General features: G+C 46.7%; 1 protein-coding gene and 1 long non-coding RNA gene across 6 annotated transcripts in view; both read right to left on the bottom strand.

The window, feature by feature from the left end:
• Window positions 1–21,968: 21,968 nt before the first annotated feature.
• On the bottom strand, window positions 21,969–24,978 carry LOC134809152 (uncharacterized). Its single transcript, XR_010154149.1, has 2 exons — window positions 24,051–24,978; window positions 21,969–22,561 (listed from the first exon to the last, which is right to left on the bottom strand). It is a non-coding gene; the product is annotated as an uncharacterized LOC134809152 (long non-coding RNA).
• A 1,269-nt stretch (window positions 24,979–26,247) lies between these two features.
• The window catches only part of CDH26 (cadherin 26), a 93,107-nt gene continuing 91,924 nt past the window's right edge, over window positions 26,248–27,430 (bottom strand). For 3 of the 5 annotated variants that reach the window (XR_010154143.1, XR_010154144.1, XR_010154146.1), the window contains one exon: window positions 26,248–27,018. Coding sequence is in view for 1 of the 5 variants with exons in the window: in XM_063802694.1 (XP_063658764.1) it covers window positions 26,969–27,018 (50 nt within the window). In the remaining 4 variants the exon portion in view is untranslated. The remainder of the gene's footprint in view (window positions 27,019–27,430) is intronic. The other 2 variants (XM_063802694.1, XM_063802697.1) reach the window with 2 other exon arrangements.

Below are 27,430 nucleotides of genomic sequence, written 5' to 3'. Positions count from 1 at the left end.
ACTGGCAGAACTCAGGAAACTGCTGCAGTGACAAGATTACAGTGTTATTATCAAATGGTGGAAATACAGCCCAGCCCAGTGAAGAGATGCATAGGGCCAGGCCTGGAAGGTTCCATGGCATCACCCTGTGGATCGGGACATATCACCTGCAGGCACCTTGATGTGTTCACTAATTGGGAGCTCACCTGAGCCCATGTCCAGAATTTTTATTGGAGTTTCGTTACATAGGCATGATTGATTAACTCACTGGCCATGCAATTAAACTCAATCTCCAGCCCTCCTCCCCTCACTGAAGGACTGACGTCATGTTGGTCAAAGCCCCAAGCCTCCAATTACCTGGCTGACCTTTCTGGTGTGGTCAGCTTCCATCCTGGTAATTTCATGAGCATAAACTCAGGTATGGTTGGAAAGGCCCACCATGAATAACATAGATTCTCCTATCACTCGGGAAGTTTCAAGGATTTAGAGGTTTCCTCCAAGAAACCAGGGCCATAGCCCAGCCAAATCCTTTATCATGGAACCGGGAGATTTGTAACTGGACTGACGCTGTCACGGAAGAAAGCCATTTTGGTCTGGCCTCCAGCAGAATCAGTTGACAATAGCCTTGAGACCTCCACCTCCTTGTTAGTGGCCTGAGACGCCTGGAGTAAAACAAAGACAGTAAGGGCTCTGGCCATTTATCATAGGGTGTGGGTTCTGTGGTGATGACAGTTGAATTGGAGGAGGATTTAGAGAACATTCTGAAGGAGATCTGTGTGCATTTCAGGGAAATTTCCTCTTTAACTTGTGCTTCCTTCCAGAACATTCTGGAAGGAGGTCTGTGTGCATTTCAGGGAAATTTCCTCTCGAAGTTGTGCTTCCTTCCAGAACATTCTGGAAGGAGGTCTGTGTGGATTTCAAGGAAATTTCCTCTTTAAGCTGTGCTTCCTCAGCACCAGAGTACCCGGGGAGCTCTCCCACTTCCTGCAGGGTGGGTTGGGTTCTGTGGGTTCGTGCCACTCCCAGATCACAGGCAGGCACAGCTTCAAAGGCAAAGGGGTGCAGGACCAGGCCACATCCTGGCACAGGAGACAATGTCTACACCACAGTCCGTGACACCAATGACCATCCATCCCATAGTGGGTTCTAGGCATCATGCTTCCATAGCAACTCCAGGCCCTCCACCCCAGCCTCATTTCTTGTGACTTTCAATGGGAAACTAGCAGGAGAGAGAATAAATTTTGGTTTTTCATTAAAGAGGACCACAATCAAGGGAATTAAATTGCACTTATTTAAGGCCTTTCTCTCCCAGTCCTGAGGGGAGAGGTAATTTCACAAGTTAGCCCAAGAGCCCAGAGACTGAGTTAGGTCTGCCGAAGCCAGAGTCCTATTTCCTTCACTGCAGAAGGCTTGGGCCTGCACACTTAAGATGTTTTCTGCCACCCCCAAGTCAGAGGACACCCTCCCTCGGGCCTTTTCAAATCCCTCCAATTTTTCTCCAAGCAGCCAGCTCAGTCTTGGGCTCCAAGACCCACCCACGTTCAAAGCAGCAACTTTGGCCAGAAAAAAATGAAAGAAGGGAATTCTCTGTGTGAAATAATGGATTACAGATACAGCCACTCCCCCGTCACTGCCACCACTTTAAAATGAATTTCCAATTGAAAATAGCCATTGGACTATAGATAGCTTGGTGCAGAGATGGCCGGTCAGGCTGTACTCCCAGATGCCTGGGTCAGCAAATTCCAAAGCATCTACTCAGCAGTTCCACATTCTTCCAAGAAAGTTCAGTTCTCTCCCTCCTCTCAGCTCTGGGACCCAGGGGCTAGAGATGAGGGTGGCCACCCCCACCCTGTGTTGATGCCAGGCACCTCTCCCCATGAGGACTCCAGGCACCGAGTTAAGTAAATTAAATAAAACTATTTGAGCTTATTTATGGCTTGTGGGTTTTTCTGGTCAGCCTGACCTCCGTGAGCACCTTCAAAATAAGATTTCTATTAGGGAAGATGACTTCAGCATTTTAAAATTTTTTCTTGCCCCCAGAGTCATGGTTTTAATTAACAGTATCACCGAGTGGCTCTCCCTGGCAGACAGTGGCGTTGCAGGCCTGTTGAGGCCCGGGGGGGGAATGAGCCAAGCAGATTCTGTTTGCGTTAATCCTGCCAGTGCAGAAGCTGCATCTCAGGGTAGAGCGACTACAAAATGAGCTTTCAGGCCACGAGCATCTTCCAGCAGAATCTGGGGGTGTCAAGGCTGCCAGACACAGCAGGCATGCCCGCCTGACCCCACGTTGGACAGGCAGGGCTCATGGCTACCCCAGCTTGCTGCGGGGAAGGCTGCAGAGAATCCCAGCTGCAGTTGGTTCCTGACAGGCCAGGCAGCACTTCAGCACTGCAGATTCATCGTCTTCTCAGGCACCCAGCGTGAGTGCCAGCCTTGAAAAAAATCAATCAGCTGTGGCTCTAATTCATTATAAGCTCCAAGCAGCCCGAGCCTGTGCCATGAGACGGGCCGAGCTCTGCATCCTGGCTTGGTGGAGCCCGTAGATATGACCAGCCTCCTGCTGCAGTGTGGCTGCAAGACGCCTTCCCCATGGCCCTGGGTAGTGTGCCTGCTGCCTGACAGCGAGCAGCAAAGCCCTGAGACAGGATTGCCATCAAGCGTTCATGGTGCAGGGTTCTTTGGGGGCATTTATTCTGTCTCTTGTCAATGGCAAGGCGAGGCAGGGATTCATCATGTCAGACCCTGTTCTTCCCGATTTGATTCTGTGTTTGACCTTGCCCAATCATACAAAAATATCCCCCTCTACCAGCAGTTTAGGTCAAGGAAAGTACAGACACCCCTCATTATCCAAATATTTTCAATTCCTGGAAACACTTTGGAGAGCAAATTTCCAGACATCAGGGCTTCACCCCTTTATGTGAACTGGGAAAAAATAATAATACATTCCCAGGCCAACAAAAACAATCCCCAACCAATTTTCCAAATATCTCTTAAGACACTCTTAAACACCTACATAGCAATGTGCTAAGGATGCTTGCACAATGCAAACACTTAGGACTCCTGCTTTTTGATGAGTCTACATTGGATGAACTTCTGGATGGGGATGTTCACATGCAGTATTTAACATCACTGAATGGAGTCAGATTAGAATTATGTTTTCCTTCTACACTGTAAGGGACGTGCATAAAATGTTAACTGCACAAATGAGGTAACAGGTAAAAGACAGAAGCTAGGTTACATCCAGCTTGGGAGGGGCAACACTGGAGCTAGAAACGGCTAGACCCCAAGGAAAGGGAGGGTGGGGAGGAGAGTGACACTGAGGAGCTGCTCTGAACAACCTGGCAGGATCCCCACGGGCAGAGAGCCGAGATGCCCACTGCTGTGCGCCCACCCTCTAGTGGGCACCTCTACGCACTTTCTTATTCTGAGTGAACTTGGGTAAAATATTAACACATTGTTAAGGCAGATCATTCAGATCAGGAAAAACTGGAGTAGGCGGAGTGATCAGCACTGGGTTTTCCCTCCCAAAAGGTAATTGGACAATGACTGTGTGTGACAGGGACAAATGCATTCGGGCGCTAGAGGTTCAGCCCTCCTCTTCCCCTACCCACTAAAGAAAATGTCATGTTTGCCGTTTCACATGCCTGCCTCATGCTAAAACGTGGAGCAGAAAACAAGGCCAGAGCCGTGAGGGCTGGCTCCAAGGAGCCTCTGGGAAAGAAAGGGGCTCTGGAAAAGCTCTGGAGTGAGACCATGGGAGGGGAGAAATACGGGTGAAAGAATCGGAGGGAAAGTCAGAGAGAGGTTTCTCCTTAAAGGGTTTGGAAGAACTCAGGTCATTTTTCCAATTGCTTTGAGTGTCTGCTGCTTCTCTTAGTGGGATGCTAAGAGCAGGGCAGATGGGGCCCCAGAGACGTTGATGTTATGCTGGGACGTTCAGTTCAGTCTGCTCAGATTTAATTTGGGCAGCAGCATTCACTTTTTAAGGGTGCTACAGGTGCCACCAGAAAGTCTAGCGTTCAAAAGTCTGCTACAAACACAAGGAGGCTGAGTGCCACCTTGTGCCCCTGTCGCAATACCTGGTTACCCGCCCACCCCAACACACCTGCGCTTCCCCAGGACGGCCTCATTCACAATCCCTTCCTCTCTGCTGGTGTTGCAAGCACTCCATCATGAACATGATTCAACTGAGTCTTCTTAGTGTTGACGAGAAACTAAGCCCAGAGGGAACAGGCAGCTCCCCCCAAGCTCCCTCAGGACATGGTGAGTCTGGGATCTGGACCCAGGCAGGCTGGCTCTGCAGCCAGGCCCCTCACTGCAGCTGCCCTTCAAAGAATGTCTGGCTGTGCAAAACAACCCTGAACCACCTCCTGTCACCACTCATGAGGCCTGTCCTGCCCCTGCATGGCTCACACTTGCCAGTCATTGTCAGGACTTACCTGCTAGAATCACACAACCTTGATTCTTGACCTGGTTCTGCTATGAGCCTCGCCCATAACACCCCTCAAATCTATAGACCTCCCCAAGCCCCAGATTCTTCCTTGTCAAACGGGGTTGTTGTGAAGGACCCATGAGGCAGCACCTGTGTGGAGTGTGTGGTGGCCCAGGGCCCACCTGCAATCACCTGCAGCACAGGTCCCCAGCCTCTGCCTGTGGACCCTCGCTGGCCCCAGGAGCACATGGCCTATGCTGGGCAAACTAGAAGCACCAGAAGTTCATGGCCAGGAGCAGGAAGTGGCAGTCAACACCCAGTTTTCCAGTCCTCCAGAGGGCAATTCTGACACATGACGCAACATAGTGGCTTAGACACCCCCACTGGAGAAATTGAACCCCAAGGTCCTCAGTGATGGCCTTGTTTGTGGTCACCCTAATCCCCGGCCTTGCTCCCTTCCAGGTTTCAGCCCCGCTTCCTCACGGTGCTGCTGGATCACCGTCCATGTTAGCCGCTTGCACCCGAATCCTCAGCTCAGGGTCTGTTTTGGGGCGACCTTATATTAAGAGAGCAGAGTCTGGCGCCTAGTAAATACTAAGCTCTCAGCAAAAGGTATGTGTGTGATATAGAGGGAGAAAAGATTCATACATACACATATGTGTGCATATGTGTACCAATATGCACTTGCAAATGTGGAAATCTAGATGAATGTACATGTGTTTATCTGTATGTATATATGTGTGCATACAGATATGTGCATGTATGTGTATATCTGCTATTTGTCTATATCCACATATATGTATGTATGCATATAGATGTGTGCATGCAGGTATATATGTGTGTATATCTATATCATGTGTATGTGTCATGCATGTGTGTCGATGTCAGTGCATGTGTGTATATGTACATGAATGCACATGCATAAATGTGTATATATGTGTGTATATATGCATGCATGAGCATATTTAAATATAGCTCTGTGTATATGTTTACATAGGTGTATGTGGGCATGTATGTGCATATATGTATAGGCATGTGCATATAGGTGTGTGTTTATACATAGACATGTGAGTATATATGTATATATCTATATGTGTATATATGTATTATACATATATGTAGATGTGGGCATAAGTATTTGTGAGTACATGCATGTGTACTGTATATGTACACATCTATAAGGATGTACATTTATGTATCTGTAGGTCTATATGTGCATGTGTGAGTGTACATGTGTACATGCGTATACGTAGGTATGTGTGTATGTATATATGAATGTGTGTCTGTATATGTGTATTCATCGTGTGTATATGTGTGTGCATGTGTTCCTGTGTGTGCATATGTGTTCCTGTGTGTGCATATATGTACATATGTGTGTGTCCACAGCTGGGTGGTGAGAGTCACACAGCAGGAAACAGGTGTTCCCTGACTGCGTCCCCAGAACGTATTCTCCGAGGGCCTCTCCATGACTCTCTGCTGGCCTCACTTCCAGGCCCCCACGCTGGGCCTTATCCCACCTCTCCCTGCCCTCAGCTCCTTCTTTGCACAGGTTCCCATTCACCAGAGGCCCCCGGCTTCCTCCCCACACCAGGTTACCTTGGGAAGTGGGAAAGCCGGAAGAGGAGACCTCACAGCAGAGCCTACCAACAGCTGCTCAGTGGCAGGACCCAGGGCGGCTGCAAGGAAATGAAATCCCCTCTCACTTAACAGCCTAATAAGGATTTGAACCTGAATCTGCCAGGAATTTCAGTTTAACTGCTTTCTCAGATGTGAAGAACATGTCTGGGCTTTCAAGCATGCCCCGGGGAGGAGCCGCGACAGGCTGAAGGGGAGGATGGCGCCTCTTGCTGAGGCTCCACCTGCCCGAGCTTCTCTGTGAGGCCCCGGAAAACAGCACAGGCCTGGCAGGGGAGCTAGATGTGCAGATGAGAGGGGGCAGCCGTCCCAGGAGACCAGCGCTTGTGGGGGGAAATGATGTCAGCAAGACGCAGCGGCAGCAGCAGCAAGGAGTCGCTTAAGGACATTTCCAGCTGCCCTGGGCAACCTGATCCTCCTGGGAGAGGGGCCCACAGACTCAGAAGGGCTGCAATGCTCAGAGCCCAATCCTCAGGGCTGCGCACTTAGCCAGACAGGCTGAGCTGCATGAAACTGCTTTGTCATTCACACTGGGCCATTCACACTCTCCCAAGTGGAGTCCTCACCCCTGATCCTGCCGGCTGGTGGCCAGGCCCAGGGCCCCTCACTTCCTCCTTCCGCCTCATGTGTTCTGCTCAGCCACCTTGGCCTCCTTCTAGTTCTTCAACAAGAGGCTCATCCCCCTCCCAGGGTTTGCTCTGGTGCTCCCTCTGCCTGGAGTGCCCTTCCCAGCTCCTCACAGGTGCGGCTTGTTCTGGGCAGTCAGGTGCTTCAGGCTTCCCTGCCCCCCTGCCACCAGCCTCCTATTTAATTTCATTCTTGCAGCTGGCCCTTTTCTACTTTGTCGTGTTTAACTCCCTACCATTTATTTTTCTCCTCTCTCCCTGGAAGGCGAGCTCCCTGGTCATCGTGGGCCTTGCGTGTGTTTCTCATGCTGCATCCTCAGAGCCTAGAGGCATGGAGTAGCTGCTCACTGAATCCTCACGGAATGAATGAATGATTGACCACACCCATCACATTAAGCCTTATGGGATTATTATCAAGAACGCCCTATTTAATGATGGGGACATGCTGCCCCACTTCCATCCCTGGGCCTTGGTGCACAGGCCAGAAAGTCCGAGACAGACCATCTGTCGTCCTTACAGGGGACCAACTTGCACAAACAAATGGGCATCAGCACCCACTGGGAGCAGCCGTGACCCCTGGGTCCTCGGTACCAGCCACAAAGCCAGTTCTGAGTTTGTTCAGAATCCTGCTTAGAATGAAGGATGCTCCTACACCAGAGATCTCTTAATACGACCACCAAACACCACGGGATTTTCCAAGGTAGCTGCCACAGCCGCAGCACACAAGCTCTGTTCCTGGCTTGCTTCTGCCATCTGCTGGCCACTTGATAAAAGGCACCGGGGGTTATTTTCCAGTCTCTCTGAGGCTCTTGTTTTGTGGGAGGAACTCATCATCACCTTTATCTTCACAAGGGCTGCTTGGCAGACCTGTCCCATAAGTAGTGCAACTCGGGAAGATCCTAGACCCCTTGTGGGTAGGGCAGTCATCCAGTCCTGCATCTTATGACTTCACACGTTACAAACATTAACTTGCTAAACACTCAATGTGAAACCTAGGAGTAAGGGACAATTATCTTTACTATCTACAAACAAGGATGTTCAGGCACAGAGAGGCTCAGTACATTGTGCAAAGTCACACAGCTACAGAGTTGTGAAGCCGAGATTGGAACTCAAGCAATAAGGCACTTTGATGGCAGGCACCTTAATGGGGGGGGGGGGAGAACACCCTTTACCAACAACCATGCAAATGGCCCAGGTGCTCCTGTGACCCCTGATCCCAGGGGCTCCACCAGAGCACCAGAGAGAGAGGGATGTGGGAAGAGCAGAGGACAGAAGAGGACACGTGCATCTAACCACTCGGAGGACAGGAGAAGGCGCCCTAACCTTCTGAGCTGCCATCTTCCAATCAGGAGGAGGGGAGCACTGGATACATAATCTCAAGGCTTTCCCTACAGTTCTCTCAACAGGACAGACAGGCAGGGGTGCACAGTGGTTAGAGCACAGGCTTTTTGGTCAGACAGAACTGGGTTAAAGATCAGACACGTCCACTCACTCTCAATGAGTCCGTATCTGTAAGCCTAAGCTTCCGTCCTCACACATGTTGATAAAAGAAAAAAAAAAAAAAAGGCCAAGTGCAAAGCTTTTAGCATTGTTTCTGGTTCAGGGTATGGACTTAATACATGTTTTCTATCATTATAACCACACTAAAGGCTCTGAGAAGTCCTGCAGGAAGGAAAACTACTTGTCTTTATCTCAGCCATCCCCAAGCTAGCTGCCCACAGAGCCACCATGGAGCCCCACAGCTCTGTCACCCCACAGGGCCCATGTGCCTGGCCCATTCATGTTCCCTCACATGGGAGCCTCAGGCCCCAGTGGAAACAGACTCAGGAGACAAACCCAGGCCTCCTGCTCCCAGCTCCCCACTCTGTCCTTCTGCTTCTACATCCAACTACCCCCAAAGCAGTTTCTACAATCCATAAACAAAAGAATTCAGAGACAATTCTCCAGGGCTCCCAAGACGACATATTTCATCTGTGGCTTCTACAGTGCTTATTTGTCAGTTTTACAGACCAGAGGCAATGAAGAGTCTAAGGCCAAGAAGGCTGTTTTTAATAATTCTGTCATTATTCTCAATTTTCAGCACCACCACACATGAAAAACCCATTTCCAATTCCCTTAAAGGTGTTAAATGGTTTTTGCACTGTGTTGCAAAAGTTTGCCGTCAGCCAAACTGCTACGAAGTGGGCTTGTAGCGTCCGGTCCTGAGCTGTGGGAACGACTTGGTCGGGCCTGATCCGCTGGAGCCCAGCTCTTTCCCCAAGCGTTCAATTCCCAGTACATGCCACACGGGTCACTGTGGATTTCAGGGTGGACTCACCGCGCTGCTGAGTGTTGCAGTCCAACCGATTTCACAAGACTCCATGCAGGACACCTCCACCCGGCCCAGGCTCAGGCAGGATATGAACAGGAAACCACTGTTTCCTGCCGGTCAACACTCAGGAACTGATGAAGTAACCCAGTGCCCAGCCCCTCTGACAGCCACGGAGCCAAGAAGAGGGAAGTGAGGCGGCATCCAAGGCGGCCCCTGAAAGAACTAAGCAAGGCAAGTTCAAGGGGTTCAGGGCTCTGCAGCAGCTGATGGGGAGCAGGGAGGAGCATTCCGTTTTCAGGGCATTGAAAGTCCTTGAAAGGAGAAAACTTTTATAAGGAATGACAAGGCCTGGATGCAGAAGGTGGGAGACCCCTGCCCTTAATAACCGTCATAGTTACCAATGACAACTATGATAAAGAGATGACTTTCTGTGGCTCCCACTTGCTGCCCTCTGTGGTTCCAGGCACATCACAGAGAACTCTTCATTTTCATGAGGCCCCATAAGGACATCCCTATCAATATCCTGATGTTACAAATGAGGGAACCAGGACACAGAGATGCTGAGGAACTTGTCTGAAGTTACATGGTGGAGACATAGCCTGGGACACAGCAGTGAGAGGGACAGACAAGCCCTGCCCCTGTGCACCAAGCCATCTGCTGGGGACGCAGAAATCAAACAGCTCGTGGCTGCCCTTGTGCCCAGCGCTGTGGGCATAAGCGAGCTGCTTTGAAGAGACAGCGTGGTGACCTGCCCGGCTGGCCCAGGCAGCATCACACAGCAAGAAGGCGGGCTTTGAAGGGTTTTAAACAGAGTCGTGTTCCCACGTCTGCAGTGAGAGGGCTGCAAGCCTTTGTGTTTTTCACACGATGTTACACAGCGTTGGGGTCCACAGACCTGCCTCGGAAGCTGCTCATGGGCAAATGGACGACCACAGGTGGGGAAGGAAATTTCCCCCAAACACACACATGCTTCACCCAGAGCAGCCAAGCTGTTTGTGTGTTTGTGTGTATTCATGTGTGTATGTGTGTGTGTGTGTCTTATGCCTAATGGTTCATTGAGTTTAAGGATCTCTCAGCTCCCTTGCAGCACAAATGTTTCATAATTTGGTGGTTAGCGCACAGTGACCAGGCAATACACGTTCATCAAAATGCACCAATGAGACAGAGACAGGAGAGGATGTTTTGGCAGCAGACAGACATCCAGGAGGCACAGCACACCCCCATCCCCCGGCCCCAACCTCAGAGAGATAATCAGGGGAACAAAGGGCATTAGTATGAAATGACCAAAGAGACTTACCGAGCAACATCAGACTCCCTGCAACACGTGTGCTGATGGGACAGAGGGGGAGTTATTTTTATACTTAAGAAATAACCAAGCATTCTGCATGCCCAAAACCAGTTTGGGTTTTAAATACCTTTCATAATTTTTCTGACTATGGAGGTAATACATCCTCAGGGCATAAAATTTAGAAATTATAGAAGAGTATTTTAAAAAATCCAACCATTGAGCAATAACCATTATAAAAATTTTACTGTTTTCCTTTCTTGTCATTTATCTAGGCTCATACAGATATTTGGGGCTTTTTTCACAAAACTAGGAAAATGTTAAAATATATATTCTAATAATGTCTCGATTTTATTATTAGATTTATCATAACCATAAAAGATTTGAACACTTTTAACGACAGCATATTATTCCATTTCCATGGAATTACTGTAATGAATCTCCTACTGTTGGGTTTCAGTTGCTTCCAAATTTGAATGTAAATAATTTGGGGGCAGTTCTCACTCCATCAATGGCAGACTAGGTTGAATACAGCCGAGGTTTTGCAGGCACACACTATGCCCAAATTAAAGCCACAGCCCAGGATGTTGGCCATGGAGAGATGATGCTTTCAACTGTATCAACTCTTGAAGCTGGTGAACCATGGCTTCTCCCCTTCAGGCGCTGGCAGACCTTCTCCTCACACTCTTGGCTCTTTGCTGGGCTGACAACTCCCTACTTGCCCTGCAGGCCTTCCCTGAGCTCTGGGGTCTTCTTTCTGCCCCCTTCCATAGCTCCCCGTGGCTGCCACATCTCAGCACTGACATCCTACGTGGCTCTTTGTCCACACCTAGCTCCCTAGACCATGCACCCCTTGTGAGCTAGGTCTTTGTCTTCCACATGGAAGTTCTCACTAAACACTTGAATAAAGGAATGAATAAACAAATGAATGAACAAACAATCTAACAAAGAAGGAGCACATGGGCTGACCTTGCAGGGCTCTCACGCCAAATCCTGGAGGCGCCTTCTGCAGCCGTTTCTGTCTCCCAGCCAGTTCACCTGCTGCTCAGGCTGCTCCTCAGAAATGGCGCGTACAGGAAGCACGTGCTTGTTTGTGCTGGCTCCATGTTTGTTTGCATTTAGGATCACGGAGTTTACTCAATTAAGAAATAGAGTGGAGAGGGGGTACTGCCTCTGTTTGGCAGACAAAACAAACAGAGGAGAGGGGAAGATGTCCAGGGCAGATTTCTCCCGCTTTCAATCTTAAATAAATAACCAGTTTCCCGATGCTAATTTTTCCTCTTTATGATCTTGTCTATCTGTGCACAGACGATGAGGTCTGATCCCTTGTGGTCCCAAATGCCACGTGGCAGTGAGCTTCCAGGCCACGTCCCTATTGCACCAGAAGAGCCCATGTGTGTCTTTGTGAGCATGTTCATAGTTAACCTTGTTGATCATTACATGAACGTGTTTAATCCTTACAAGAAGCCTGGGAGATAGGAACTCTTACTGTCCAAATTGCACAGATGGGGAAGCCGAGACACAGAGAGGTAATGTAACTTGCTCAAGACCACACAGCCAGCAATGGCAGAGCCTGGATTTTAATCCTGACAATCTAACTTCAAAACCTATACCTGTGATCACCAGCTAGTCCTCAATAGCCAATGTGCTGATTTCTAAAGAAATTCCAGCACATTCCCGCCATATATAAGCAGCCTGTTATTCCCAGGGAATATAAATGCCTTGGGTTTAATTTAATGAAAGCTGTTATTGGAAAAGATACACCAAGATAATTAATTCCTTAAACAATGGAAATGAGGCTGCAGTTGTGTACAATTTTGTTTTTAACTGGAGGTCTCCCACCTCTGGAAGAGGGTGTGCTAGAAAGCTGAGAATCCCAGGAAGAGAACTGGTAGGTGAGTCTGGAGGCTGCATGAGCCTCAGGGTCATGGAAGGTGTGCCAGTGTGTGGGTGCCAGACTCAGAAGAGGGTGCCAAGATCACCTGGAGCAGAGCATCCAGGGAGCTGGACAAAGCTCTCAGAGATCTTTCCCTGCTTTGAAATGAGACAACCAATCCAGGGTATAAGTCCATGCTGGAGCCATGGCAAAGAAGAACTAGGACCCAGCCCGCCAGCCCCTTTTTGAGGCTGGGACTTCTTGTTACCTCTACAGGATAGTATGATAGAAGGCCCCCTGGCACAGGGCCAACTGGCATATAGTAGGTAACTTCTGCATGTTCGGAGGTTAGTTTTAGCCTTCTTACCCTTTATGATAGCACCCTGATCCCCCCGCCCCAACTTCCTATTGTGTGAATCCTGCTGGGTGGGACTCTCCAAACAAGGATCTCACCCTGCCCAGAGGGGAGGCACGTAACCTGAGCAGATCCACTGGACCCTCTTGCTCAAGGTCCCCACCTTTGAGGAGAAGACCCCCAAAAGAGTAGAAAAGGTGCCTATGTCTTCTGGCCACAGCCCTGAGGCCTCCCGGACACCAGAGTGCCTAGGCTCTGGTTCTTTCTAGGTCCATTTCTCCAGCTTCTGCCCTACATTTGTGCATTCCCCCAAGCCCTTCCAGCAAACTCCCTCTCTGCTTCCCTGTTATTCTGGCTGTTGCCGACACTCAGGGCCCCTGGCAAAGCAGCTGCCCCACAGCTGGTTGTGGAGAGAACAAGCAGCATCTGAGAGTGGGAATGTGTGTCCTCTGCAGCACCCCATGCCCTGGTCAAGAACTCTGCTTTTGTTTTACTGCCAGGAGAGCTTGGGACCATCTGTGCACCCCACTGAGCCTCTGTGTCCCCCATAAAATGAAAACCATAACAGTTCCACAGGGCAGGAATGTGGATAGAACAAGGTAATGAAGGTGAAGTGCCAAGCTCAGAACTTGGCACGTGGCATCTAGTACAGAACAATGATGGTCTATCTCCAGAGCCTGGGCTGGAATCCCCCTTCTTGAACATCCTCTCTCTGCAACCTCTTTTTGGCTCTGTTTCTTCAACTCTGAAATGGACGTAACAGAGCCCAACTTGAGGAGTGAGAAGTACGGGAAGTCAAATACATGAACACCCCTGATGCCTGAGACACAGACCTTGGTGATTTTTTGAGGTATACCAGTAGAGATATGATGAGAAGTGCTTTATTTTTTCTAACTGCCCTTCTATTTCTCTGGTTACATAAAAAGTCTCAGGTCAGCACTCACCTCTATTAAAGACCCCATCATAATAAAGAGGGTGCAGGGCTCAGCTGGGTCCTCACAGGCAATACTACCAACCAGCATTTAGTTGTATGTTTTATGTCATATTTTGTATGGTTTCTTTCCATTCCTAGAAAGCCTTACTAGTTTTCTACTTGGAAGAGAGTTGGAAATCTTACTTTTTTATTTTTTAATTTATTTAATTTTTAATTTTGGGGGGTACATAGTAGGTATATATATTTATAGGGTTCATGAAATGTTTTGATCCAGGTGTGCAATGCATAGTAATTACATCATGGGGAATGGGGATATTCATCCCCTAAGCATTTATCCTTTGTGTTGCAAACAATCCAATTATACTTGATTAGTTATTTTTAAATGTACAATTAAGTTATCATTAACTATAGTCACCCTGTTGTGCTATCAAATAGTAGGTCTTATTCATTCTTTCTAATTTTTTGTACCCCACTTTAAAAATACATTTAAATAAAAAATTGAGTTGATTTAAAGAAAAAACTGAAGTAAATAACAGTATCAGCGTTAGAAGAACACGGCCAAGACCTTGAAGGTGGCACATGCTAGACGGTAGGGAGGCTGGAGATAGTGGATGTAACGCAACAGGAACATGGCAGGTGTGCTGTCAATCCAAACTGTCATCATTATCATCATTAGCCCCAGTTAGCAGGCCTGGTGTGAGCAAAGGGGCCAGCCTGCACTCACCTCCTTCCGAAAGCTGCTACCCTTTGGAAGCATAATCGGCTCTGAGGGCAATAGGGATAATTACACAGGGGATCCATGCCACTGTGCCTGGTGATTAATCACCAGCTCTCCCTGATGCTTCCAAGCAACCCCGGCTGATGGGCATAATCAAACCCTGCAACATGGGTCCTCCCACCAGCCACAAAACGTGCCGCCTGTGGCTCAGACAGATGTTCCTTGGGTTTCAGACCATGGGAAAATAAATGGGCTAATTCATCACCGCTCCTCTGAAAAACACAGTCCAACCCTGCAATATCCACCAACTCCCTGCTGGCAGAAGTCACCCACTGCACTAGTGAACCCAAGAGACAAATGGCATCCTTTGCCTATGATTGCTTAGTGGACTCCTGGGGTGCCAGACCCAGACATGGCCATCAGGCGGAGTTCATTCTCAACCCCACCTCCAGGTGGCACTTTTCACCTGAGACGCTCAGCCCCAGCCAGGTAAGCCCTGCTGTCCTTAGCTATGTGAGCCACAGGTAGGAACTAGAGACAATGTTCATAATACACCTGGGCAGGGGGTAAACACAGGCGGGCTCTTGTGATGGTTTGCTTGCATAAAAATGAAAATGAACCAGGCAGAAGCCTGCAATATGAAGTGTGGCTCTGACTGGAGCTGAACAATATTTGACCCCCTCATCCAAAATGTCAACATCACCGCATCTTTCTCCTAATAGAGCTGTGTGCCTATGAGCCTTGAAAGATCTGCATTATAATCTGTAAATGTCTAGGAGTCAGTATGACAATTATCTGAGGACTCCACGGATATGATGAATGGACAGAAAGACAAGGACAAAATTGGGATCCAGGCTAGGAACTAGGAGAGACAAGGACCCTAGGGGAGAGAGGAGCAAGAGGGTGAAGGAAGGGAGTGGGAGGGCAGAGAAAGGAAGGAAGAAAAACAAGAAAGAAGGAAAAGAGATGAATCATATATTAGTCAGGACCTGTTGATTGGAAGTCACAACAACCTAAAATAAACTGGATTAAAAAGAAGTAGAAGAATATTGACTCATGGAACTAAGATATCCAGCAAATGAAAAGACTTCAGGCAAAACCGGATGCAGGTGTCGAAACAATAGTATCGGCACCCATTGTCCCTCCATCTCTCCACGCTGCTGTCCTCTGCACCTCAGGAAGGCAGGTATGGAGCAAGGCACATGCTAGACGGTAGGGAGGCTGGAGATAGTGGTTGTAAGGCAACAGGAACATGGCAGGTGTGCTGTCAATCCAAGCTGTCATCATTATTATCATTAGCCCCAGTTAGCAGGCCTGATGTGAGCAAACCGGCCGCCTGCGCTCACCTCCCTCCAGCAACTTCGGATTTTCACCACCTTACAGACCAGAAACCCAGAGAAAACCCTGCGTTTATATCGAGTCCCCCTCCCCGAAAGACTCTCATTGGCTTTCCCAGGTCATGTGCCCACTGCTGGGCCAATCACTGAAACCAGGAACAAAGGAGTATTCTGATTGGTCAGTTTGGAACATGTGATTAACAGTCTCAATAGCAACATGGACAGAAGAGAAGTTCCCAGCATGAGGGGTGTTCGGCAGATAGAAAAGGCAGAAAGGGAAGAGAAGGAAAATGAAATTTCCTGGACACCTGCTCTCTGTCAAGCACAATTGAAATAGTTGTTTTTTTCCAATTTAATCCTCATCATAACCCTGCCAGATACGCATTTGTATCCCCATTTTACTAGTGAGAAAATTGAAGCAATGTCAAACTTAGCCGCCTCCAGCTGTGTAGACATATCAGACACTGGGATATGACAGTTGGGGATGGATTCATGCAGCCCCACCTCCACCACACTACCCAGGACTGATGTGTTCATGAGCCCACCTGGGCTGCTGGCCCATGAAACTTCAGCTCCTACCTTGGCTGATCAGTCAGGCAGCAGCCCTGGCTCCAGTGCAGCTCATGGAATCGTCAAAGACCTTTGTTACTTTGTTACTAAGCAATCGTTGGCGCACTTACTCACCCATCATGTAAAAATACTTTCGGAGTCCCTACCATATACCAGCTGCTGTAATAGGGATCAGGAACACACAAATGAACAAGACAACCCAGCCCTCAAGGAAAGACAGGCAATCAGGAAAATCAAAAACAAACATTTGTAAAATATTCTGAAGAGGCAAATGCAGGAAGATCTTGATTATGAGGAACACTCCAAAAATGTATCTAATTTGGGGGGTCAAACTTTCTAGATAGCTAAGGCCTTAGGTTTTTTGGGTTTTTTGTTTTCTTTTTGTTGTTGTTGTTCTTGTTGTTGTCATTGTTGTAGTTTTTTGAGATGGAGTCCCGCTGTGTCGCCCAGCCTGGAGTGCAGTGGCATGATCTCGTCTCACTGCAACCTCTGCCTCCCTGGTTCAAGCGATTCTCCTGTCTCAGCCTCCCAAGTAGCTGGGACTACAGGCACTCACCACCATAGCCAGCTAAGTTTTGTATTTTTACTAGAGACGGGGTTTCTCCGTACTGGTCAGGCTGGTCTCGAACTCCTGACCTCAGATGATCCACCTGCCTCGGCCTCCCAAAGTGCTGGGATTACAGGCGTGAGCCACCGCGTCTTAGGTCTTTAAGAATAAAACTGGCTACAGTGTGCTATAATTGCACCACTACATTCCAGCCTGGACGACAGAGCAAGACCTTGTATCTAAAATAAAAATAAACACAAAATAGTGAGGGCCCTTCTAGGGTAGAGATATTTCTTAACTGTAGCACATACTTTTCCTGACTACCTGAGTGGCATTTGCTGCACCCAGTGGAACCTTCCTTGATGACTTAGGGTCTTCATGGTCAACATGAGTGATGTAATGAATTGAGTGGCCTCACAGTGGACCTGGCTGCCCGGGGGCAAGTACTGGAAGCACTGGGGGAGAGGCTACATCCCCATGTGGGTGAGATCTTGTAGGTAGATGGAAAAGAATGCGGGATTCTGCAGAGATTCTCAACAGGGGATAATTCTGTCCCCCAGTGGATATTTGGCAAAGTCTGGAGACACTCGTGGTTATCAAAACTAGGAAAGGAGAGGTTGCTGCTGGAGTCCAGTGGGTAGAGGCCGGAGATACTGCTAAACATCCTACAATGCACATGATGGCCCCCCACAATAAAGAATTATCCAGCCACAAATGTCAATGGTACTGAGCATGAGAAATTTCAGGCTAGATGGAAATTAGTTTGTTGACAGTTTGAAGAAATAATCCAAGTAGATGATTTAGCTTAGTGTATGGCAAATAAGGAGCTGTTAAAATGTATTGAAATATTCGCTGCTATTATCTTCATCACCACCATCATAACCGTCACCATCATCATTATTATTATCATAATTTTTTTTCTTATAAAGCCACTTCCAACCTCCTGTATTCCACTCGGGCAATGGTAACAAGGATTGCTGGGTTAGACCTGCATCGTCAGAGCACACACATTGTTGTTCCGTCACTGACTCCTAAGATGACTTTCAATACATTACCCTGATCCTCCTAAGGACTCAAGATACTCACCTATAAAATGGGCAAACTGCTGTCCTCTTCATATGATGAAGACAGAGCTCAGTGCGTGTTAAGTTTCCTGCTGTGAATTACTTTGAATGTCACGATGAAAAGCCAGTTTATACATCCAGGAAAGTGGATTCCCATATTCCTCCATGGCTGTCAGTTTCACTGCTGGAAACACCACAGCCGTGACCACGACTATCCTTCAGCTGCATTCTTCTCTTGCAATCCTCCAGCCCTTCAGCATCCAGGCAAAATAACTGGCCCCCGCCCACCCCCTGCAACACACATAATCTCCGTGGACTATCTGGCCCCCTCCCGAATATTTCCAAAGATTCTAAGAAGTGGGAGAAGGAGGCCCTGGGCTTTCCAATGGTCACCTCGTCTGTCTTCTTGCTTTGCTCAACGTCACTAATGTCTTATTTCTATTGTGGCTGCTCCATTCTGTCCCAAATGTGGCAGCGCCTCTGTTTCTTTTCCCAATATACCACCTGGTACAGTTTACACCAGGTGAAACTTACCTACCAAGTTAGTGGATATAAAATCTCATGACGAATTGGAGTAGGAGGGCTGTAGAGAGCATGACGAAGGCAGATCAGAGCAGAGAGCAGAAAGCAGCTTCACACCAGATGCCAGAAGATGCCCGATGATGCCGGCTCAGCCCCTCAGCCACAGCCCATCGTGGGAGCCCCAAGCTGCTCTCTCCTCCAGTGCCAGCCCACCCTGCCACCCACTCTCACACAGGGCCCATTCTTCCTTGGGGCCCCATGCCCTGCCTCAAATCTATCTTCAGGGCCTACCCCAAAGAATTGTGTTTAGGAGCTACTTCTCAGAAGACTGAGAAGTGTAAACTAGAATTGAGGAATATTTCTGTCTCAAAGAGTGAAAAACATTTCACACTGGAACACGGAGGACTCACATTTACTTTATTGTGTAAAACAATGTGGCTTTCTTTGCCAGTATTTCCCCATTCCAGGCAACACTAGATACTTTACCTCTCATGACAAATAGGCCTAACAAACGTTTTCCTAGCAGAATGGCTATTTTGTTAGGCAATAAATTTTCCTTCCACTTCCTCATGCAACCAGCATGTGTTATGTCTAGTTTTTAAAAGAGGAACTTCTTGTCCTGGTGCACTCTCTTTCAGAGCTACATCACCGTGGCATCTACTTTCCACTGGGAGCAGTTCTGATCCCCTCGGGCCAGCCTTCCTCCTGGGAGACTTCCCAAAAAGCTGTTACTCCCCTTGATCTTAGCCACAAATCCATCATCTACTGGACCGTTCTTCTTGGAAGGCATTCAAAATGTGATACGTTTCAAAATCAATTTTCCTTTGGTGTCCAGTAACTTGCGGGTCTCATAGAGCTTATTCAAAAGCCAGTAGAGGATGTTTGTTTTCCTTCTCTTTTGCTATTCAATATGGCTTTAAAGCCTTTCCCCAAAGTAGAGGTAAAACTCATATGTGTATTATACTTTCGACTCAAACTCTATTCTGCCGTAAAACACCAGAATTTATTCATCCTATTTAACTGTAACTTTGTACCCATGGCCAATCTGTCTGCATTATCCTCTTCCTCCTACCCTCCCCTGCCTCTGGTAAACACTATTCTTTGCTCTCCTTCTATGAAAGCAGCTTTTTTAGAATCCACAAATGAGTGAGATTATGCCTTATTTGTCTTTCCGTCCCTGGCTTATTTCACTTAACAAATGTCCTTCAGGTTCACCCATATTGCCACAAATGATAGGATTTCATTCTTTTTATGGCTGAATAGTATTCTATGGTGTGTGTGTTTGTATGTGTGTGTGTGTGCATGTGTGTGTGTTTCTTTGTCCATTTATCCATTGCCAGACACTAAGGTTGACCATATCTTGGCTATTGTGAATAGTGCTGCAATGGACATAGGAGTTTGAATCTCTCTTAGATATACAGATTTCATTTATTTTAAATAAATATTCAGTGGTGGAATTTCTGAATCATTTGATAATTCTATTTTTGATTATTGAGAAACCTCTATAGTGTTTCCATAATGGTTGTACTAATTTACATTCTCACCAACAGTGTCTAAGTGTTCCCTTTCTCCACATCCATGCCAGCATTTGAAACTTTTTGTCTTTTTAATAATATAGTCATTCTAATTTGGGCGAGGTGATATCTCATTGTAGTTTTTATTTGCATTTATCTTATGATTAGTGAAACTGAGCATTTTTTCATGTACCGATTGGCCATTTGTATGTCTTCTTTTGGGAAATGTCTACTCAGATCTTTGCCCATTTATTAATCTATTACAGTCATCCCTCAGGATTTCAGGACCCCCCTCAGATGCCAAAATCCTCCAATGTTCAAGTCCCACAAATACTACATTTTCAATCCACATTTGGTTGAATCCACAGATGTGAGACCCTCAGAAAGGGAGGGCCGGCTGTATTTGCTTTTTGCTGTTAAGTTGTTTGAGTTCCTTATGCATTGTAGATATTAACTCCTTGTCAGTATCACAGTTTGCAAATATTTCCTCCCACTCTGTAGGTGGTCTCTTTACTCTGTTGATTATTTCCTTATCCTCTCAGATCTAGAACAAGACAAAGATGCCTACTTTCACCACTTTTATTTAACATAGCACTGGAAGTCCTAGCCAGAGCAATTAGGCCACAGGAAAAAAAAGGGGGGCCTCCAATTTGAAACGAGCAAGTCAAATAGTCCCTGTTTGCAGAGGACATAATTGTGTATATAGAAAGCCCTGATGACTCCATCAAAAAAAATTTGTTAAAACTAATAAATTCAGTAAATTTGCAGGATACAAAATCAACCTATAAAAATTAGTAGTATTTCTACACACAATAGTGAACATCCGAAAGAGAAATCAAGAAAGCAATCTCACTTATAATAGCTACAAAAATAGAATAATCTACTTAGGAATACATTTAACCAAGGAGGTGGAAGACTTCTACAATGAAAACTATAAAACATCAGTGAAAGTAATTGAGGAAGACACACATAAATGGAAAAATATCCCATGTTCATGATTTGGAATCAATAATATTGTTAAAATATTCATACTACCCAAAGTGATCTACAGATTCAATGCAATTCCTATCACAACACCAGTAACAGTCTTCACAGAAATTTTTACAAATCCTAAAATTCATATGGAACAACAAAAGAAGTTAAATAGCCAAAGCAATCTTTAGCAAAAAGAACAAAGCTGGAGGCATCAAACTATCTGGCTTCAAGATATAATACAAAGCTATAGTAAGCAAAACAGCATGGTATTGACCTAAAAATAGGTCAATAGAACAGGATAGAAAACATGGAAATAAATCCACACACTTACAACCAACTGATTTTCCACAAAGACACCCAGAATACACATTGGGGAAAGGACAGTTTCTTCAATAAATGGTGCTGGGGAAACTGGATATCCACATGCAGAAAAATTAAACTAGACCCCTATCTCTCACCATACAAAAAAATCAACTCAAAATGGATTAAAGACTTAAATGACTTAAATATAAGACCTGAAACTATAAAACTACTGGAAGAAAACATAGCCATAGGGGAAATGCTCCATGTCATTGTTTTGGGCAAAGAATTTTGGATAAGAACTCAAAAGTATAAGAAACAAAAGTGAAAATAGACAAATTGGATTACATCAAACTAAAAAGTTTCTACACAACAAAGGAAATCAATTTTCATTTTCTTACATCAAAGTTCGCCCCATTCCTGCTATGGGGTTAATGGGAGGTGCCAGGCCCTCTGGCTCTCCAGTGCTCGCCTTCCTGGAACTGCTACTCTTCCCCTCCAGGAAAAGACTCGGGGAAAGCTTGCCTATGGCATGATCATAGCTCCCCCTTGACAAATGTAAACCAGTGGTTCCTCATTAGCATGCATCAGAAATTACCAGAAGGGCTTGTTAAAATACTGATTGCTGGACCACACTCCCAGGATTTCTGATTCAGTGGGACCTGATAAATTTTTATTTCTAACAATTTCCAGGTGATGCTAATACTGCCGGTCCAGGGACCACAGAGAATAAGTTATGTCAATAGCTCCAAACTACCTCAGTGGTGTTTAGACTTTTGAATATATAAGCATCATCAAGGAGTTATTAATGATGAAGATTTTAGATCATCAAGAGAAATAAAATGTAAGCCACATATGTAATTGTTAGGTTTCTAATAGCCACTTTTTTAAAAATCAAAAGGAAACCATGAAACCAATTTTTAAGATATACTTTATCCCAACACATTCAAACTTTTACCATTTCAACATAGAGTCAATATCAAAGTGATTAATAAAATATTTTCCTTATTTTATTTATACCAAATTTTCCAAATCAAGTGTGTATTTTGCTCAATGCAGTTTCAGACGACCCATAACAACTGGGGGATCATAGCTCCTGTCCCAGACAGTGCCGTTCTAGGGCCTTCCCTTGGGAAACTCTAGAAGCTGCTCTTCTAGAAAGCCCTCCCTGCCTCCCTCCCACCCCTGAACTTCCCTCCAGCACCAAAAAATTCATACCAACTTTCCCTAATTCAGTGCTTCTCAACCCTAGCTGCACTCTGGAATCACTTGAGGGACTTTAAACATCCTGAGGCTTGGGCTTCACCCATCTGTGTTCTGATGTCAGTGGTCTCTGGCGCAGCCCAGCAATGGGATAGTTTTAAATCTCTCCAGGTAATCCTAATGTGCAGCTCTAGTCATCTCGTGGAAGCTCCCTGACCCAGCGGGACTGTTAGCTCCTGAAGACAGTGTTCCTCACCTCCTGGGACCATGCAAGACGTTCTCAATCCCAGGCCTCATCCAGAACTGCTGAGTTCAATCTGGCATTTTTATAAGACTGTCAGGTGATTTCTCTGCATATTGACGTTCGAGAAGCACTACCTTAAGGGGAGCAATTAAGAAATTAATTGGGCAAATGTTTCGCATTGTCTGTGAGAGAGCTAAATAAATCTTCTCTACCCTCCAGGCTGGGGGCCAGGCCTAGTGAAACTCCTCAGTAGAAAGATGGAGGTTGTGCAAAGGGTTCTTGGAGGGGATGTGGCTCTGAATCCAGTCCAGCCATTACACTGGCTGTTCTATGTTTGGAAAACCACTTGCCCTCTCTGAGCCTCAATTTATACAGCCATAAAATGAGGGAAATGGGCATAATAAAAATGATAAAAGTCTAGTTTACAGATGTGGGGAAAAGAAAGAGAGAGCAGACTGTTACTGTGTCTATGTAGAAGCAGACATAACAGACTCCATTTTGTTCTGTACTAAGAAAAATTCTTCTGCCTTGAGATGCTGTTAATCTGTAACCTTACCCCCAATCCTGTGCTTGCAGAAACATGTGCTGTGACTCAAGGTTTAGGATTTAGGGCTATGCCGGATGTGCTTTGTTAAGCCGATGCTTGAAGGCAGCATGCTTGTTAAAAGTCATCACCACTCCCTAATCTCAAGTACTCAGGGACACAAAACACTGCGGAAGGCTGCAGGGACCTCTGCCTAGGAAAGCCAGGTATTGTCCAAGGTTTCTCCCCATGTGATAGTCTGAAATATGGCCTCGTGGGAAGGGAAAGACCTCACCATCCCCCAGCCCGACACCTGTAAAGGGTTTGTGCTGAGGAGGATTAGTAAAAGAGGAAAGAAGGCCTCTTTGCAGTTGAGATAAGAGGAAGGCATCTGTCTTCTGCTCGTCCCTGGGCAATGGAATGTCTTGGTGTAAAACCCGATGGTATGTTCCATCTACTGAGATAGGAGAAAACTGCCTTAAGGCTGGAGGTGAGACATGCTGGCGGCAATACAGCTCTTTAATGCACCAGATATGTTTATGTATGTGCACATCAAAGCACAGCACATTTTCTAACCTTGTTTATGATACAGAGACATTTGTTCACATGTTTTCCTGCTGACCCTCTCCCCACTATTACCCTATTGTCCTGCCACATCCCCCTCTCCGAGATGGTAGAGATAATGATCAATAAATACTGAGGGAACTCAGAGACTGGTGCCGGCGCGGGTCCTCCGTATGCTGAGCGCTGGTCTCCTGGGCCCAGTTTTCTTTCTCTATACTTTGTCTCTTTGTCTCTTTCTCTCTTTCTTTTCTCAGTCTCTCATCTCACCCGACGAGAAACACCCACAGGTGTGAGGGGCAGGCCACCCCTTCATCAGAACCATTTTTCTTGGTTAATAATTTTCAAAAATCAAATTGGTTTCTACCATTTTTAAAAGGGAATTTGACATAATATCCCCAAATTCTAGTTTATCCTAAAAAATTCAAAGATCTGGCATCCCCAGGTCTATATTTATTCTGGCAGACAGTTAGGTAAAGCAATTAACTCTCCAGATGCTCACAACCTCACCCAGCCCCGCCGCTCGTTACAGTACTCACCTAGCCCAGGAGAAGGTTGAGTTTGAGAACTTGTACTGCAGCAACAATATCTAAGCTGGAACTGTGTTTCCCAGGATTCTTTCTGCTGTATGTTTCCAGGCCAAGGTTGGCCACAAAAGAAACCTATAGTGAACTGGAAGGCAGAAGTGAAGCCACATCCAGTAGGCTCAGAAGGGCTGGGCGATGTTGAAGCACCTGCTCGGTGTTGCTGATTACGGGCCAGGCCTGCAGCTCTTCCAGCTCCAATGAGTCCTGGGCCAGGTGCGCGAGCAGAGCAGCCTCCTGGTAGCTTCCTTCTGCAGGTCACCTGTGACAGATCTGGGTTCTTCTTGTCCCTTGTGCATTCCAGGTTTTCCTTATTCTCCCCTACTTCCTGTCTCCCGGACTCTCAGCCCTGCTGATCTATGGTGAGTTCAGGCCAACCACCAGGTTTGGAGACAACAGCCTTCCATAGACTTCTTCACCGTCTTCCATACTTGCATAATGTATAACCCTAGAAGAAATCTCTAGCTCCAAATAACTCACAGGGATTGATCAGGGAAGCAAAACCTTTTATCAACACTGCCCTGGACTTCACAAATCTCCAAAGCAGCAATTAAATTTTGTAGTCACAGGTCAATGTGAAAATCACATGAGAACTCCGGGATCCCTCATAGACAATGCAAAACATTTTGCCCAATGGATTCAATAGACCAGTGGGTCTCAAACCTTAATGTACACATGTATCACCTGGGGATCGTGGTCTCTTTTTGAATTGCAGATTCTGGTGCAGCGGGCCGGGGGTGGGGGCTCAGATTCTGCATTTGTAACAGGTTCCCGGAGAATGCTGGTGCTGCTGGTCCAGTGACCACACGTTGAGTAGCAAAGTGTTCAAAGGTTCATGAACCCCTCATAGAAGACCTCCCCTAAGGTCTCTCCTAATTATAATGTGCAATTGTTTGCCCGGCAGTTTGGTTGAATAGATTGCCCAAACTGAGAGGCAAGTCTGGGGTGGCCTGAGCAATGTCTGCTAAACCTCATAATAAATTTCCCCATAGATCCCCACAATGAAGCTGCAATGAAACAGAAAGCCCCTCACACCATGGGCTTTGCAGCTGTTACAGAACAGCTCAGCCAACTTTGGTCAGCACAGCCTTACTTCTGGAAAGGAGATTCTTGCCTGCCCTGGGCAGGGAGTGAGTTCAGACAAAGACCTTGGCGATGGGGTACTCTCTCCCCGCACCCACCTGCCGCCTGTGGTGAAGTAAGGCCTTCACCTTCTTCACTTTCTCATTGAGTTATACAACCCAGAGCCTGCCAGATTGTGGGTTTCTGTGGACTCTGTCATCCCTATTTACCTTTTTCTCTAGCTCCTGGTCCTTCCTGATACACATAGTAGATGCTCAATAAATGCATGCTGACTGAATGAATGAATATGCAATTTTCACAATAGTCCATCTGAAATTAGGCTCCCTTGGCCATCCAGACCTTCTAGGGCTTCCCACATGCCTCCCACTGTTTATTTGTAAGCGTTCAAAGTCCAGAGGCTCTTGTCACCATTGCCCTCAACACAAGAGAGTTAGAAAGGTAAGACAAGGCTCAAGGTCACAGGCATGGCTTTTAGAGGCAAAGAAGAAAGGTTAAGAGCAGAGGTTCTCAAATTTCAGCAGGAACTCCAGTCACCTGTGAAGACTGTTAAAAATGTAGATTCCAGCCAGGTGCGGTGGCTCACACCTGTAATCCCAGCACTTTGGGAAGCTGAGGCGGGTGGATCACTTGAGGTCAGGGGTTCGAGACCAGCCTGGCCAACATGGTGAAACCCCGTCTCTACTAAAAAAGTACAAAAATTAGCCAGGTGTGGTGGCGGGCACCTGTAATCCCAGCTACCCAGGAGGACAAGGCAGGAGAATTGCTTGAACCCGGGAGGTGGAGGTTGCAGTGAGCTGATCACACCACTGTACTCCAGCCTGGGCAACAGAGCGAGAATCCATCTCAAAAAACAAAAAACAAAAAACAAACAAAAAAACCCCCAGAAAAACAGATTCCCAAGGCCTCAGCCCAGACCTGCTGAATGAGCCTCTGGAGGTGGGACCCCAGCATCTGCATTTTAACACACTCCCCAGAGACTTTGGTGCCTGGTAGGTTAGGTTCCACCCCTCATGACCTACTTCTGTCCTGCAACCACCCTTTGTTAGCATAAAACAGCAAGGAGTGTGTTCGTTCACCCTTTAGTGCAACATACATTGATGAAGGTTTCACCTCTCACCAGCACTGTGTTGAGTATGGAGGCTACAGAAGAAGATAAGACACATCACTGGCCCCCATGAGCTCGCCTACAGCCTAGAGGAGGGGCAGACAAGCCAGGAGGCAGTGTGTTTTCCAGTGGTTCTGTGAGGCACTGCAGGGATCAGAGGAGAAATCCAGCCCAGTGACCATCCCTGCTGGCACCTGAAGGCTGAGAAGGAAAGCGCCAGGAAAACCTCAGTATGATTGGGACACAAAATTCCAGGCAGAGTGTGGAAGAGATAGGCTTGAGGGTGTCAAGTGCAGAATCTGGCCTTCCGTCCTGGGGGCAATGATGACAGGAATGCAACGTGTGAAATCCACACTTCACAGTTAAACTCTCATGCGATGGGGGTGGAGTGCCCACAGAGTATGAATAAGAGGTGAGGAGGAAATACCCGTCCTGGAAACACCATCCACTCTTGAGAACCTAGGTGACTGTCTCCCATCTGAAAAGAGTCTGCAATAAAATAGTCTTTACAGTTATTCAGAGTTTTCCCTGATCCTGCCAACCTCCGTACTTGATTTAAAATCTTTCCATCTGGAATTATTAGTCCAGAGCAGTTTATCAAAGAAAAGATGGATGGTGCAAGCCGACTGCTGCTAGCATTCAGAAAAACGTGTTCTCTCTCTGCCATTCAGTGAAAGTTCTTTAATCACAGTTGATTGGAGGTTACCAACCTTGAATTATTAGTTAATGGCATCTCTGCAAAGGAATGATTTATTGGGTGAGTAAACTTTGCAAACAAACACAGATCCTCCATTGCTGGCTATTTCGTCGGAAGCTGAAATGTGCATTATTTCAACTGTCTTTCTATGACAGTTTCTTTATATTTCTGTGAATCTGAAGCAGAGGCTAATATTTAGCCTTGATCTCAGATTTCTCTGCCATCGAGATGTTAAGAATACAGAAAGTCAAGGCACAGAAGAATCCCCAGATGTTCTGTTTCCAGGGTTCGCCTATGCTCTCAGGCTCCCTTGCAGCTGGCACCCCACCTGGGAGCAGCCTCCCTGTTGAGGATCACCATCGGGAGAGGAGCCTGTGGTTCAATGGCTGTACCTCTGTCACCTTTCACCAGGACCCTATCCTGAAACACCAGCCAGGGCCAGCACCACTC

This window comes from Pan troglodytes, chromosome 21 (assembly GCF_028858775.2).
Source record: "Pan troglodytes isolate AG18354 chromosome 21, NHGRI_mPanTro3-v2.0_pri, whole genome shotgun sequence".
Lineage (NCBI taxonomy): Eukaryota > Metazoa > Chordata > Mammalia > Primates > Hominidae > Pan > Pan troglodytes.
This window is presented reverse-complemented; position numbering and strand designations above follow the sequence as displayed.